This window comes from Equus przewalskii, chromosome 7 (assembly GCF_037783145.1).
Source record: "Equus przewalskii isolate Varuska chromosome 7, EquPr2, whole genome shotgun sequence".
NCBI lineage: Eukaryota > Metazoa > Chordata > Mammalia > Perissodactyla > Equidae > Equus > Equus przewalskii.
Genome location: NC_091837.1, coordinates 41,596,160 through 41,612,739, shown reverse-complemented (window position 1 = coordinate 41,612,739; position 16,580 = coordinate 41,596,160). Strand labels below are relative to the sequence as shown.

At 34.2% G+C, this 16,580-nt stretch overlaps 1 protein-coding gene and 1 long non-coding RNA gene across 3 annotated transcripts in view; one reads left to right on the top strand and one right to left on the bottom strand.

The window, feature by feature from the left end:
- The window catches only part of MIB1 (MIB E3 ubiquitin protein ligase 1), a 141,318-nt gene that overhangs the window by 81,440 nt on the left and 43,298 nt on the right, over positions 1–16,580 (top strand). For both annotated transcript variants that reach the window (XM_070629701.1, XM_070629702.1), the window contains exons 11-12: positions 1,090–1,287; positions 3,864–4,015. In XM_070629701.1, coding sequence (XP_070485802.1) covers positions 1,090–1,287; positions 3,864–4,015 — 350 coding nt within the window. The remainder of the gene's footprint in view (positions 1–1,089; positions 1,288–3,863; positions 4,016–16,580) is intronic.
- LOC103540710 (uncharacterized) lies at positions 467–16,279 on the bottom strand. Its single transcript, XR_011542598.1, has 4 exons — positions 15,971–16,279; positions 15,311–15,485; positions 14,026–14,258; positions 467–1,294 (listed from the first exon to the last, which is right to left on the bottom strand). It is a non-coding gene; the product is annotated as an uncharacterized lncRNA (long non-coding RNA).

Genomic DNA, 16,580 nt, shown 5'->3' with positions numbered 1-16,580 from the left:
CACCAAAAAAAAAAAAGTGAAACAGAAAATAAATCTGGTTTGGGGATTAGGAAGATCTTCTTAAATCTAAGGTTCTGAAATATTGAAATGTGTTACTAAAGAGGTTAAGATACACACACACACAAAGAAAAAAACAAATTTTTGTGTGTGTGTGAAAAGTTTGTTTTTCTGGGATATTGGGTGGATGAATATATGCAAACTTTTTTTGCAAAATCTTTTGCTGCTCAGAGGCACACGAGTTGAATCTTAAATCTTTCATGTGATAGTTTGCCAGTTTCTTTATGCTCAAGGTTGACAGGTAAGAAAACTCCTAACTTGGTTTAGCTGAAATATTCGTAAGGTGGAAGTACTGCCAAATCGTGGTTTCCTACCTTTTCAAGAATGGTTGTCAAATCGTTGTGGACTCCTGTATGAGTGGCTTTACTTTTAATATCTGTTTGAGAAAATATGCCAAGACCAAAAACTATTTTGAAATCAGCAACTGTTTGTTTTAATGTATTTAAACACATTAAATGTATTTAATCACAGCAGTGGTTATCTGTGTTATCTTTGAGAAGTAATTCAAATAATTCCAAGTACCATGTGGATTTTCAGACCACTTGCAAGAACTAGAGTCCACCAGGGCCTGGGACCGTGGGTTCAGAACCACGGCTCTGGAGAGAATCTTAGAGCAGGCTTACTTCTGGATGTTAAAATTGGAAATGGAGTATGGAAGAATATAAAAAAGGGTATATAATGTAAAAATTCTTCGTGAAATTTTTTTAAATGGAAAAAAGTTTATACAGTTGTATCATAATTTAACATTTTCCTAACGTTAACTTACTGTCATGGCTGATAAAGTAGGAGTAATGAGGAATTGAACTACTTCTGATAAAACTATTGGTCCAATATAGGTGTGATGTGATATATTGATCCAGGTTCATCATTTATCTTTGGAGTTAATTGCTATTCAAGTGAATTTCTAATTATTTTCTTGGTTCCATTTTGTTTCCTTTTCTCACATTACTCTGATTCTTGGTGAATTATAGCTTCAAGTTTATTTTTCTTTCTAAAATATTCACTAAGTCAGGTTTAAATGCTGATGTTTAGGATAAAGATGGAGATAGAGCCGTTCATCACGCAGCCTTTGGAGATGAAGGGGCTGTGATAGAGGTCCTACACCGAGGCAGCGCTGACTTGAATGCTCGCAACAAGCGCCGACAGACACCGCTTCATATTGCTGTCAATAAAGGCCATCTTCAAGTTGTGAAGACTTTATTGGATTTTGGCTGTCATCCCAGTCTTCAGGTAAAACCTTTAAAAAAAAAATATGTTCCACAGGTATTGCTAGAGTCCTATTAAAGGGAAGTACTAGGTTCTGTGGGAAGCATTTCTTTGTTATCAGTTCTTTTTCATACAGCCATAGTAAATGATACGAAAGGTGTAGAACGTAATAAAATTGGCAGCTATTCCTTCTTAGAAAAGCCTTTTTTAAGAAAGTGTCGGTAGATCAGTTTTATTTTGGGGAATGGGGATGGGGCCTTGAAGTGTAATTGGCTGCATTTCATGATAGTTACTTCATAACTGTCTAAATTATTTTAATTGTAGCTTAATTTATCTTAGAGTCTTGATCTAGTCATTAGTCTAGTCTTGGAAGATTTCCTGTTTGGAAAATATGTAGTGTTTTACGGTTGATTTACACTAGGGTCTACTTTCTTTTTTTTTTTAAGATTTTATTTTTTCCTTTTTCTCCCCAAAGCCCCCCGGTACATAGTTGTATATTCTTTGTTGTGGGTCCTTCTAGTTGTGGCATGCGGGACGCTGCCTCAGCGTGGTTTGATGAGCAGTGCCATGTCCGCGCCCAGGATTCGAACCAACGAAACACTGGGCCGCCTGCAGCGGAGTGCAGGAACTTAACCACTCGGCCACGGGGCCAGCCCCTAGGGTCTACTTTTTGAAGCAAGAGTCCTCTAAGAAGTGATTCTTTCCATCCAAAGTTTTAGCAACCAGGTGAATTAAACTGGATAGTTCTTAGAAAAGTAATGAAGAAGAACAACTGAGGACTGAGGGTTTGAGAAGAACTGAAAGAATTGGAGATTTTGTTCGGCTAGATGGTTATTACAGACTAGAATTTCTGAGGTTCAGCCATTTTGGAACTGCCAGCTTTTAAGTGGATGGCAGAGTTGGAGGACGGAGGAGGAACTTGGGGGTGCTAATCTGTTGAGAGGGAGGGAATTTATACCTGCTGACTTTTTTTTGGTCTGAAATGGGAGGCATAGTCATCTGTTGAGATTGAATGGAGAGTGGTAGATATAGAAAGGGTAATTGAGAAGAGTGATAAAGGTTTTGAATAGCTACTGTGGGGACCAAAAGGCAGGACAGATCAGAGCTTGTAGAAGTTTATTCCAACCATGTTAAGAGTCCGTCTCAAATGGGAGTCTGTGAAATTGTTAGTGCCACCAGATAGTAGGAAAGTAGGTGGATTGTTGGATTGAACATGCATTAGGAATTTCTTACGTGGGTGGATGAATATATGCAAACTTTTTTTTTGCAAAATCTTTTGCAAAAGTTTGCAAAGTTGGCAAACTTTTTCTGTAAAGGGCCAGATAATATTTTAGGTTTTCATATGATTTCTATCACAGCTATGCATTATTGCCATTGTAGCATGAAAGCAGCCATTGATTATACATAAATGAATAAGTGTGGCTGTATTCCAATAAAACTATTTGCAAAGATAGATGTCAGGCTGGATTTGGCCACCGTGGTATACACCAAAGGTTAGGCTATATATGGCTTGAAAATAGTATTTATGAAACTATGAAAAATGAGATCTCAATTATCCATTTGTGTAGATGACTGATAATGATTAACAGCTTATTTCTAAATCAGTTGATTAATGAAAAAAAAGTAGTCATCTTGAAAAAAAGGCAGACTGAGACTGCCAAATTTTCTTCTACATTTGGTTTTACTTTGAGGTAACTAGCTACTTTCCTGCCCTTTGAAAACATTTAGATTAATGATTCTCGGCCATGGCTACACGATATATTCAGCTGGGGAGCTCTGAAAAATACTGATGTGTGGGTCTCACCCCTAGAGATTCTGGTTTAGTTAGTCTGAAGAACAGCCTGGGTATCAGGGTTTTTAAGAGCTCCCCAGCAGATTCTACAGCACAGCCGAGGTTGAGAACCACTGACTCATTGCTGTGGGGCCCTGAGACTGGTGTAGTTTGGTATGGAACTTCCCGGTACAGAAATTAATGGTAGGAATATGGTATAGCAGACCATTTTAAACTAACGAACTTTTGGGGGCAGCTTTTCCATATCATTAAGTTTTGTTATTTGCTGAATTATGTTTGAGAGTGCTTTTTTGATATTTCTTTGTTTATTGTGATCTCCATCTAGATTGAGTATGAGTTTATTTACTATAATGAGGCTGTTTCTTGCCTGCATGTTTTTATTTAAAATTTTTTTTTAAAGATTGGCACCTGAGCTGACGACTATTGCCAATCTTTTTTTTTTTTTCCTTCTCCGCAAAGCCCCCCACTACATAGTTGTATGTCCTAGTTGTGAGTGCCTCTGGTTGTGCTATGTGGGATGCCACCCCAGCATGGCTTGATGAGTGGTGCTAGGTGCACGCCCAGGATCTGAACCGATGAAATCCTGGGCCACTAAAGTAGAGCACATGAACTTAACCACTCGGCCTCGGGGCTGGCCCACCTGCATTTTTTTAATTTGACACACAGCATGTTTTATTGATGGTGTTGGATACAGCTTCTGTTTTTGTTTCTTTGTTTAGTAATTCAGTATAAGTATTAATGTTATATGTGATGATTGATTGAAGAAGAACTAATGAAAGTCTCTTTAAACTTAAAAAAACCCACAAAGGATTCTGAAGGTGATACCCCTCTTCATGATGCAATAAGTAAGAAACGTGATGACATCCTGGCAGTTCTTCTGGAAGCTGGAGCAGATGTTACCATTACAAACAACAATGGATTTAATGCTCTACACCACGCTGCACTAAGAGGAAATCCCAGGTAAAGATGTCACCTTTTACTATTTTATATGCAATTTAAAAATATTTTCCTCTTGCTGGTTCTCTTTTTCTGATACTGATGAGGAAATAATTTTGGCTATCTTAGGTATTTTAAGTCATTTTAAGGTCTGTGAAAATTGTGTCTTCATTAAATAGATTAGTTTTATATGATGATATTTCTCACTGTTAAAGTAATCAAGTATTATGAAATGGCTATTTAAATATATGTTAAATATGGATATAAAGTATCAGAAATACTCGCTTATATTCTAAAGATTTAATTAAACTTCAGTTTTATGTTTCTTCAAAATCATTCTCAGGGTGCACTCTAATCATGTTATCCATTTGCATAGTAATTATTTTTTTTAACTTGCTGCTAAGTAACTATTAAATTATCTAATTCTTTATTAATATAATTAGTTATCTATACTTTAGTGTAGATGTTCTCCAACTGTTGATATAATAATAGGTGGTGTACGGAAAAAAGTATTTGATGGTTGAAGTTTGAGAAAGACTTTTGGGAAGTCACAGAATTCATAAAATATCTGCAGAGTCCCACAGAAAAGGAAAATCTTAGCTTTGCTTAAGCTAGAACTTTCTGTGAATGAATGTTTTAGAATAACTATCTTGAGAAGCATTTTAGAAAATTCTGCATTAGATGTCTTCTGTTCAATCAATCCTACATATCTCGAATGAAGGAATTGTTCACTTTGAAGTTTATTTTGATAGTTTATCTTGAATTTTTTATAGTTGAGATATAACATTATATTAGTTTCAGATATACAACATAATGATTCGATATATGTATATATTGCAAAATGATCACCACGATAAGTCCATCACCGCACGTAGAGATCTTCTGTGTGTGTTGAGAACTTTTAAGATCTGTTCTCTTCGCAACTTTCAAACGTGCAATAGACAATACAGTATTATTAACTATAGTCACCATGAATCTTATTCTTTGCTCCTATATTGCATTTTTCTATCATGTTTCCTTCTGACTTTTTGCTACTTTTTAACTTCTTAGGATCACCACTAGAGGGTGGGCACAGAGAACAAAAGGATTTTATTGCTATTGCTTGTTGGTACCCATAAAAATGGGTATATAATGTAGGATGAAATAAATGACCATATTTTAGATTATGTCTTGATTTGTTTTTCGAATTACAAATATTTGAACACTTCGTACTGACATTATGAAGGAGAGAAAACAGTATTATATGTGCCCTGCTTTTCAAATAGAAGTTGATGATGATGATGGCGATAGCACTTAACACATGCCAGGCCTCTACTAAGTGGTTAACATGCATTATCTCATTTAATCCTTTGAACAGCTTTTTGAGGTAGGTGTTAATATCCTCATTTTATAGATGACAATGTGAGGCTTACAAAGAGATGACTTGACTTAGACAAGATCACACAGTTGACTAGCAGAGTAGCTGGAACTTGAGCTAGGCCTGTCTGACTTTAGAATCGTGGTTCTTAACCACTTTATATTGCCTTTCCTGTATTATGGTCTATATGTGAGGCAAGACTGAAACACATGACAGTGAATGATTTAAGTAAGAATGTATTAATACATCACTCCCCTTGCTGCTTCTTTGTTTAGGGTTATCTTGGACTACTCTGTCACTAATTCTGAACTTCCAGTTAGTTCTAAAATTCCATTTATTCTACAAGTCTTTTCAACCCATTCCGTTTCTATTTCCATTGTTGCTGACCTAAGCACTCACCACTTTTACCCGGACCATTACAGTATCTTTCTAATTGTTCTCCCTGATTTCAGTCTTATCTCTGATTTAACTTTCATGCAATTCCCAAATTGTCATTCTAAAAGCGCAGATCTAATAGCTCCCCTCTCCTGTTTCAAAATCTTCAGTCGCTTCCTATTGTACGTGGAATAAAATCTGTGCACCTTGACTTCGCATTCAGACCCACTTCTGGTGTGTTCTGTGCCTGTCTTCCTAACTTTATCTCCCACTAATTAAAAGCTCTCTGCCCACCTTGCCCTTTAGCTACATTACACTACACTCTTTTCCTAAAATAGTCTGTCAGCTTTCTTCTCTCATTTATTTGAGCATTTTCTTTCATCAGGATGTCCTTATCCCCTTTATCTTAACCATCTTTCTTCCACAACTCCTAGATCTCATCACTGAAATTATTTTCTTTCTGCCCTGTACTTCCTTGTCTGTGTTCTTGTTTTATTGCACTTATAATCTACTTTGTGCTGTACCTTACTTAGTATGTGCCTTTTTATGTTTCTTTTAAAATTGTGGGCCCTCGTATTCATCTGTATATTTCCCACAATGCTTTCACTCCAGTAGGGACTGAGTAAGTGTTAGTCTTAATTTGATAGCACAGTGTTAGTTATCACAAGAATATTTATGATAAATTACAAAATAAGTTCTGTAGAAAAACTCTTAGTTCAAACAGAGCGATTACTTCAGATTAGAATGGTCAGAAAGAGATTTTATTGAGGGAATTTATTTAGGTTACGGTATTAAATTATAAAGTTTAAGATATGCTGAAAATTGGAATGTTTAGGAAATGAGTAACTTTCAAATATTTTGGATTGTTTCACTTTTTTGGGAGTAGGCACAGTATATTTAATAATGCTAAGTGTATACAAGGAGGAGAAAATACACTACTTCGGTTTCTTCACTTCTTGAGAATTCCTCTGAAAATTTATAACAGTGACTCCTCCAACCAGGTAATTGGTGTCGTGTGATATTTAAAAAAAAAAATTCATTCTACAACAAAGTGGTGCTTTAGTTTAAAGCTACATGACTTCTTTGTTCCTATTTCCTTAAGACATTTTATGTAGCTTGCCAGATAGAGAATGTGATTTTAATTGGACACTAAAGAGTATCAGAAGATGACACAACTTTTATATCAGTTGTAATTACAGGTTGGGTTGTTTTGAGTTCTTTTTTGCTTATCAAATTTCTTATTCTTAAAATTGGCTCTTCTTTCCTTGTGCTGACTAGTAATGTCATAAGACAGAAGGAACCGTTTTTGGTGTACTCAGAATTTTAAAAAAAGTGTTTGCCCTTAACACTTATTTGAGAAAACCAGATATAGTACATTATTATTTCCAGAACCTGATGAACTTAGCATTTTTAGATAAAATATTGAATATAATTAACAGATGTGCTAACATTTTCTCCTTTGTTATAAACATTTTATAATTTATGTAACTTAGCCTATGACCTTGAATTGTAGCATTTTAATTTGTTGTTTGTGAGCTTTGTTTTGTGTGGCAGTTATACTTCTTCAGGATTCTTGGCTTAGTTGACTTTATGTATAGTCAGTTTTAATTGCAGTTGATGGCACTTTAGTTAGTATGATTCTTAGCTATTTTTGAGGGTTTTTTTAATTAGAATGTGTATATTTTTTCTACAATAAATTATTTACATTATTGTGAGTATAATTTAATACCAGCACAAATATTTATGTGTTATTGTTTTGATTTATTATGGTTAGTAATTTGGAGAAATTTCCAAAATTTGTATGTGCATGTGTACACATGTGGAATTTAAGTATTATTCTATTCCCTAGCTTTTCTTTTAGTTAATAATAATTCTTCAGCAATAAGTCAATAACACAGTAGAGTTAATAATTATTGAATATGCTTTTCTAAAAGAAAATGTAGTTTTCCTGGTCATCAAAAATATTTCTAGATAGCCTATATTTTTCAAGAATATACTTTGAGATCTAGATTTCAAAGCTGCAGGTGAATATGGATTCCAGATTTCAAAGCTAATCTTGATATTTCCTCATAATATGACAGTAAGTGAAATAAAAACATTAAGAGAAAAGAAGTTATAAGCCATTTCTTTTCTTTCAGAATTGTGGAAGAGAATTATGTTTTTGCTATGAGACACTGAGTGCTTTGGTCATGCTTTATAAAGTTTGGAGCATTTTAGAATGCAGTTACAATGTTTTAATATAGTAGCTTTTTTTTTTTTATTTTAAGAAATCTTAACTAAGAACAATGCTGTTTGCGTATTCTGATAGTTGATATTTATAGGGATGTTTTCCCTAGAGTTTAGCCATATTATTTTTTCTTTTTGTATATGGGTAAAATTTCAGATTTAAATGAATAGCAGAAATCATTTCTATTGTTAAAAATGAAAACTAAATATCTTTGGATTAGCATTAATCAGCACATTACGCAGATACTTTTTGTGAGGATGTTGCACTTTTAGCTGCCTTTTAGTTTTTAGAGCTCCCTCTAAGCTCTAAAATGAAAATAAATTAGCATTGTTGTCTGCAGAGCTGGCAAAAAACAATTGATAGGTATTTTGGAGGTGCTGATAATATTATAAAGTTACTTTATATAATGTTATTTACAAATTTTTCTTTAATATAAATTAAATGTGAAAAGTAACAGTAAAATATGAGTCAACCACATGATGTGATATACGTGTTATGATTTCAGGTTAGTGCTAGGATAACTTCACAGGCATTTTTTTCTTTCTTATCTGTCTGTTCCCAAAAGACACCTACTAAATCTTGCTGAATATGTGAGCAACTCATATTTTCCCTCTAGAATGTTATGATACCTTTAACTTTTTAAATTCTGAAATATAGTCTGGTAAATGAGACAGTGTTGAATATAGGAAGATTTGATAATCTGGACCATATCTTGGTGTTTAATGTTTCCCTTTTCTTATAAACTCTGAACATGCTGAGTGCTTTATGGTCATGTGTGTTGTTTAATGAAGGGGGTGTCATTCAGTGATTTCATTGTGTGAACATCATAAGAGTGTACTTAACACAAACCTAGATGAGGTAGCCTCATACCCCTAGGTTATTTGATACTAATCTTATGGGACCACTGTCATATGTGCAGTCCATTGTTGACCAAAATGTTGTTATGCAGTCTGTGACTGTCTGTAAAAAGTAGCTCAGAGTCTATTAAATGATAGAATACTTGTAGTATGTCCGTTTTCTCTCATATGTGTTCATACATACATACATCTACTCTCAAACACTATGTACCCTGTAATATATAAATATATTGAATGTGACTGAGATGTAATTAATATGAGCAAAGTGGCCTATTAACTTGAATGAAGTGATAAGATTTTTTTTACATATAACTTCTTTTGCCCACATTCTTTTAGGGGATGGTTTTTGCTTTAAAATAGAAGAGTGGTCAGAAGTTGAGGATTGTGTGAACATCCGGGTTTCTAATACTACTTGCCATCAGTAACCCTTCGTTAATTCTGAATGTTTGTCTCTATTAAAGAACATTACATATCTGTAGTTTTATTGCAGTCAGTAAGAAAATTAGGGGGATGTTGGATCACTTTTCTTTTTCCTCTTCCTTCATTTCTCTCCACTGAGAGAGAGGCTTGTGTGTATATATTTTTTTGTGAAGGACAAAGAAGACAGAGTGAGGAGAGTCGTAGAATGTTATTATTAGAAGAGATCTTCAGGGGCCAGCCCCGTGGCCGACTGGTTAAGTTTGTGTGCTCTGCTTTGGCGGCCCAGGGTTTTGGCAGTTTGGATCCTGGGCACAGACCTAGCACTGTTCATCAAGCCATGCTGAGGCGGCGTCCCACATGCCACAACTAGAAGCACCTACAACTAGAATATACAAGTATGTATTGCGGGACTTTGGGGAGAAGGAGAAGAAGAAGAAGATTGACAGCTGATGTTAGCTCAGGGCCAATCTTTAAAAAAAAAAAGAAGACGTCTTCATTTTACAACTGATGGAAACAAGGATGGAGAGCTAAAATATCTACACGAGTAAAAAGTAGCAGTGCTTAGCATTTTCTTTGTTTTTTGAGGATTAAAAACTTTTGGTTCAGGTTTAGAAAAATTAGATACTTACTGTTTGTCTCTTTACAAGATATTCTGCGTTATCATCTCCTTTTTCACTTTACCCATCAATATTCAGGTAAATAGCAGTAAAATTAAAGCCAATCCTATGAAAGATAGTGACCCAACGTTTCTAGGGTATTATTTTATATAATGTTATATTTTTCTTTAAATTTAAAATATGCACATGTCCATGTGAACCACACTGTGGCATTCCCGTTATGGTTTCAGGTGATCTTCCCAGATATTTTCTTCCTTTCGAGGAAGTTTTTTATTATTATTATTATGTGGCATAGTCTAGATTTCATTACCATTTCTTTTCTAAAGGATAAGAAATTTAATACCAAGAGACCATATATAAGTATAATTGTTTTATTTGAAATCCTTAAGTTATCCACATATTTTTCATAAAGCTTTTTATAAACATTGTTGACCATAATGACTCTTCCAAGTAGAATTAACAGGAACAAATTATTTGATTTAAACCACAGTCTGAATAATTTAAATAAGTTGAAATTAGTTGATGTCCGATTGATATTCGGAAATGCAAACGCTTGGTTGTCCTGTAGTAATCAATGCATAGCTACAGCTGGTTGAAGGGGACCAAATCCATTGAAGAGGCGATTTGGTTCCATTTTACCAGCTCTAGCAAAGCATTGCAGTGCTGCCACTTTGGGATCCAGAACAGTTAAAATGCATTTTATTTGTAAAATTATGATTATGGACCATCTACTAATGTTAGAGATTCTCGTATTGGTACTTCAGTCATTGAATGTAAAATTTTCTATTTTAAACACACTTTTCCTACTGTTTCCTACTCTAATAGTGCAGAAGTCTTTACCATTTAATACATTGTTAATGCATTAAAGAATTATCAATGTACATCCTTTTTTTGGACACCTTTGCTTAATTCTTAAATGTAGACAGTAAACCTGTTTCAAAACCAACAACATTTAAAGGAACAAATAGACCTTGATGTGTTTCAGAGTGATGTTTTCCATTTATCTCAAGGCAGTAAACCAAGTAAATAAGCTAATAGGTTAGGGAAGAGTACTGCTAGTCATACTTTTCTACCGCTGCTGCTTTTTTTGGTGTTTTACTTGAGGACTAATAGCAAGTTGCTGACAGGGGGTGGAGGAATATGAGTGGCCTTAAGAAAGTACCTCTGCCCTTTGGTTTATAAATAGATCACACGTGTAGTCAGTGTATTCCTTGGACTTGTGTTGAAAGGAACTACGATGTGTGCCAGCTTCTTTTTCTTTGTTTTTGCTTATGTAGTGTTAGTAATCATCGGTTAGTAATTTAACCCTTTAAAGATCTATTTCATTGACTGAATTCTCTGTCATTTTGGGTACAGATTGCTTACTTACTTCTCATTCTCAGCTTAATAATACATGGACTTGTGGTGGTTAGCTACAATCCATGAATTTGAATGTTAAAATCTGCCATTAAAACTCAGTATAGCAGGTTTTTGTTATTATGTGATTTCAGTGTTGCATTTCAATATTGAGAAGGGATTTCTTCTGAAATATACTTGCTTAAAATAAAAGTTTGAGAAATTATAGTTTGCCTATAAGGTAAATGCTCCCAGTGAAATGTAAAGAGTAAAGAAATAGTTACTGTTTGGAACTAAACTGGGAGAAGGTCAACACTAATTCAGGCAGTATTCAAACAATTCTCATATTAAGTATATTCTGCATCTGTTGGTTGGTAAGTATCTTGCTATTGGTGAAATTAATGTAACTACAGTTCTTTCCATCATTTATTCTAATAGAAGTGAAGCAGGTGTTAAATTGCCTGGACTTAAGTGCTGAAGATAGCAGTAAAACTGGCTTCTATTTTTACTAGTTACAGGGGAGCTGTTTAGCAGATCCAGTTGCTCAAGTGTCCTTTTGGATAGCACTTCAGTTTCGTATACTGGCCATATCGGGGCAAGGAGAGGCCATGGAAAAAAAAACAGTACAGCATTTGATAATGTCAGCATCTGTTATCCCTGTCAGAGAGACATTGAAATGTTTGAGTTACACCAGTGTCAGCAGATGCCCAGGGTTTAATATGTACTCAGTTAAAAATGAACAGCTGATCTAAGTGATGGGTGTGACATTTTGGAGTGATTGAAAGTACTCTTAGATGTGTTAAATTAAACTTGTAAACACTAGAGTCAGTAGAGAATTTTATTTTTTTTTAAATGAATAACAGATGCTGTCATTTGTTTTTCTAAGGATTATATACTCTTAATATTATAGCCACAGGATTCTTAGGCGCTGAGGTATTTTAAAGTAATTATTAAAAACCTTTATACCTATAGAATAACGAATATAATTGTTCATTATAAAACATGGGTATAGTAATACCCTTTGAGTAGTTTTATAGAGGAATCTCTGCTTTTGAGATATGTATTTTCAGATTTTGGTATTTAGGGCATGTACAGTTAAACTTGAATGGAATATGAAGCATTCCCATTCTGTTTGTGGATGACCAAAAAGAAAACGGCTATGCTTCAGTGAGTTAAGCTTTGAACTAATTTTTTCTTTGAAAATATACAATTTTTAAATAATGAGCTTTTTATAATTTCTGTAAACATACAATAATTTATATGCTACCATATCTAATAGTCATTCTCTCATTCTTTATAATTTGCTGATAAAATGAAAATCATCTTTTGACAGTTAACTATCTAGTTATCTTATTAAACAGAGAGAAAAGTAACTATAGTTAACCTTCTAGCCATTTCTATTCAACTTGTGACACAAAAAATTTTAAAAATGATTATGCTTTTTACACACATTTAAATATTCCAGTTGAAATAATACTTTTAGTAAGAAATGATTAGGATATATGAATATTATTATTAGAATTTGTATTTTCTAAGTCTATCATAGCTTAAAACAGATACTGCTTATAAGTTGTTGCTAGTATCTATTATGTATAATTTTATTAATATATAAATGTTATACAAAATAAATTTTGTATAAAAAGTATTTTGATATTTCTAACATACTATAAATAGTGGATCTATCACATTTATAAAAATTGAATTGTAGTTGCATAATACCAATAAAAGATGGTTATTTTATCTGTGTAAATTGATTTCTTGACTATAGTGTTTTCATTTTGTGTGTCCCCTTTGGAGAAAGTAAATTCAAGGATAATATAGATAATAAATTAAATTTTAAAAAAATATTTGCCAGTCTGTTACCAACATGCCCTGTTGACTTATAGCTGTGGCCCAAATTTTTTCATTTTTCATGCGTCAATCTTATGTTTTAATTTATTCTAAGTACTAACTTAGCATTTAAAGTGGAGACTGGGTTAAGGATCTGATAAACTTGAAGAGGACAAGGACCACTTTTCTTTTTTCTTTGGGAGTGGAATTTTACTTAAAAGATAGTCTTAGAATTATGACATATAGCTTTCGAAAAAGAAAACCGTTTTACAAAACTTGCTTCAGAAATTCCTCTAATATTATTAAATGATAAATTTATCAAAATGTCAATAGCTGTAAAAATGTAAATGAGGTCAGCTTTTGTTATATCTTGTTTTTCTTAACAGATCAGTCGACCCTACTAATATGACATAATTAAATTAAGGTCAAATTGTGGAAACAGAAGATAGGTCATGTGTATCCCTCATTCTTTTGTGCTAGTAATACTGTTTTCTCCTTTGTGTTCAAATTTTAATCATGAGTGCTTAATTTAAAAATGTAAAATGTAGTATGTTTTAAACTTAAAAGATTTAAAAGGAGTTTCGTGATGATTTTAAATCTATGTCAGTAGAACTCTCTTTCTTCACAAAATGTAAATCTTAGTGACATTTAGTTTCCATCTGTAAGTAGAAGGTACATTTAATGGTGTTAGTATTACCAAAGGTCGTCTCTTTGATGCTAGGTTAATTTCTCATATGAAGGTCATTCACCTAGAAAGAAGCAGGGGCAGTTTAGTTCCCTCCTGGCAGTTTATTGCCTACCAAAAATACATACTTCTTTACATTCCATAGCATTGTATGTTCATATGGGTACATAAAGAAGTATGTACTCTGAGTAGGTATTACTAAGTTCTTAGCTGTAAAAACATGATATGTTTTATTTTCCCATTTGTTAGTAAAACATTCAGCTTACAGATGTAGAACAATGGTAGATCATTTGCAGAGACTGTCAAAGACTAAACTTGATGACAGATTTACCTGAAGCGTGACATTATTAGTGCCATTTATGGTTCCTTGTTCTTGGTGGACATATACTTCTAAACAGTGACCAGTTATCTGTTGAACTTTGTCCTGGTTTGGTTCTTTTTGCAAGAGATTCGTAGAATCGGTGGAGTTTTGCAGTGTGTTTCAGAAATTGGTAAGACCGGTGTAGTGTATCTTGATAGTCGTCAGAGCAAATTTCTTCATATTTTGTAATTTGCTTCTGAAACCTACAAATAGATAGTAATTAATTCAGTGAAAATTCTTTTTACAAACTAGATATCTTAGAGTGTGAGTTAAGTGAATTTTTAAAGATGATGAATTTTTTGTTAGTTTTTTTAAGGTCACAGATAAGAACTCATGATCATTTGAAAACTTCTTTGTTGTTTCCTTTGTCTTTATTAGTTAACCTGAATTTTGCACTTTGGTGCTTCTGTTTAGGTTAATTGTAAATTCAAATAAATGTATAAATATCTAATTTTGGTAAGTTTAGTTCTTTAATTTTTTTAATATAAAGGGTAACTACCAGGACAGAGAACTTTTCCAAAATCTCACTTAAAAGAACTGAAAAGTGTTAGCCTATGAGTACTTGGATTTTAGCTTGATTGTTCAGCATGAAAAGAAATTATAGTTGGTATATCGCCTTTAATTATTGTGATATTAAAAGGTTAATTTAAAAGGATACTGTAAGAAATGTTCAGATTTGGGAAAGGAGGGGAAAAAAGGCAGGGAAATTTCTGCAGCCTGTGGTAAAAAGCTAGTGCAGCTCATAGAGAGCAAATCAGAACGTAGCACTGGACAGCCCAGGACTAGAGCAGTTCCAGCAGTGCAGCGTTAGAGTTTCACCATGTACATTCTGATTTATTTTTGTGGCCAACTAAGAGTAAGCATTAAAAAGTATTTTGAGATCTGCCAAGTTTCTTGGTTGACTAAAGCTTGAAATAGACAGTTAATAGTTTTTAAAAGATGGCATGCTTTGGAAGCAGGATGTGATTTATGAGGGATGCAAAATCACCATTTAATCTGAAACAATAAAGGCTAAATCTTTAATAATGTAAATGACAGTAAGGGATTTGTGCATTTTTGAGATGCAGAGTTATCAGCTGTGATACTTGAACAACATTCCTTTTTACGCTACGTAAGCTCTCTGCTTGAAGTGTGAAATTAGGCTATGCCCAGATAGAATTTAATTTAACAATAAAAACACATATCGAGTCAATAATAGATAAGCATGCAGGAAGTCGTAAGCATCCTTAAAAGTACAGGCCTTCTGCTCTGTTACCTGTAAGCTTAGTGTCATGCAGCATTTGCAGCAGGGAGAGAGAGAGTGACCCAGAGAGTCACATCAGCAGCAGCCATCTCATCTTGATTGTTTCTTCACTCTGTTCGCTGATTCAGCACTTCTTTTCATGAGCCGGGGGAAGTGAGGGGGAAGTATCATGATCACAGAACCTTACCTTTTAAGATAGATTTGAAAAACAAATGAGCAGACAAAAATAAATCAGCCATCTTTCCCTCTCCCTTCCCTTACTCTTAAAAAAGCACTACAATAGAATTGAATCAACGTTGGCCATTTGATTTGGAATGTCATATTAATTGCACAGGTATGAGTACCTTATATCTGCTGTATAGAAAGTTAAGCAACCAAGGAAGGTTGCTACAATGACCAAGAAAATGAACCTCACTTATTTTTCAGATGAAATGCTTCAGAAGAGGGGAAAAGTTTCAGAGGAAGTTAATTTTATAATCTAAAAAAGACAAACCAAAGAACAAAACGCACCTCACTCCCCCAAGTAACTCAACATTCACCCTGTTTCCCTTCGCCCACCAGAGCACATTGGGTTCTTCTGACTTCTCAGGAAATAGTCTGCATCTTTCTTGCTCTGAGATTGTTTTGGTTTTTAATTTCCAGGATTAAATGGTAGATCTATATTGAAGCTACCTTGTCATATCCAGAGGTCAAGTCTGCAAGCAAGGTCAGGACTTCCACATGGTCACTACAGAGCTTAACTTATATTCTTCCCTCAGTGGCCACAGGCTAAACTGTTACAGCTTTATAGGCAGCTAAGCATTTGAAACATGCACTCCCAGGCAAACAGGCTCTCTTGTGCCTCTCTCTTCCCTGACCATATTTAGTCAACCATAGCAAAAAATAGTCTCTCAGCTGTCGATTGTCGATCCAAAAGCTGAGGAAGCCTCTATCTTGCTTTCTGCCTATTGATTGTTCATCCTGCGGTCCAAACACTGCTTTGCCATTTGTCCTGCCCTTTTTTTTTTTTTTTTTTTTAAAGCACTGCCAAATAAAGCGGTCTCTCATGTTTCCACTTACATTTCCCAGATTTTCACTGAGCTTGCGCCGAGACTAGGAAAGCCTGATGCGGCTGTCAGTATACTTAGAAGCACTGCAGAGAAAAAAGGAAAGAGGGAAAAATCATCCTGGCTAGTAGCAAGACAGTCTTTACACAGATAGGAACAAGTAAAATCCCTCCATTGCCAAAATATATTTCATAAGCTGATTCTTTCTTGGTAAAAAATATTATGGATAATGCTAT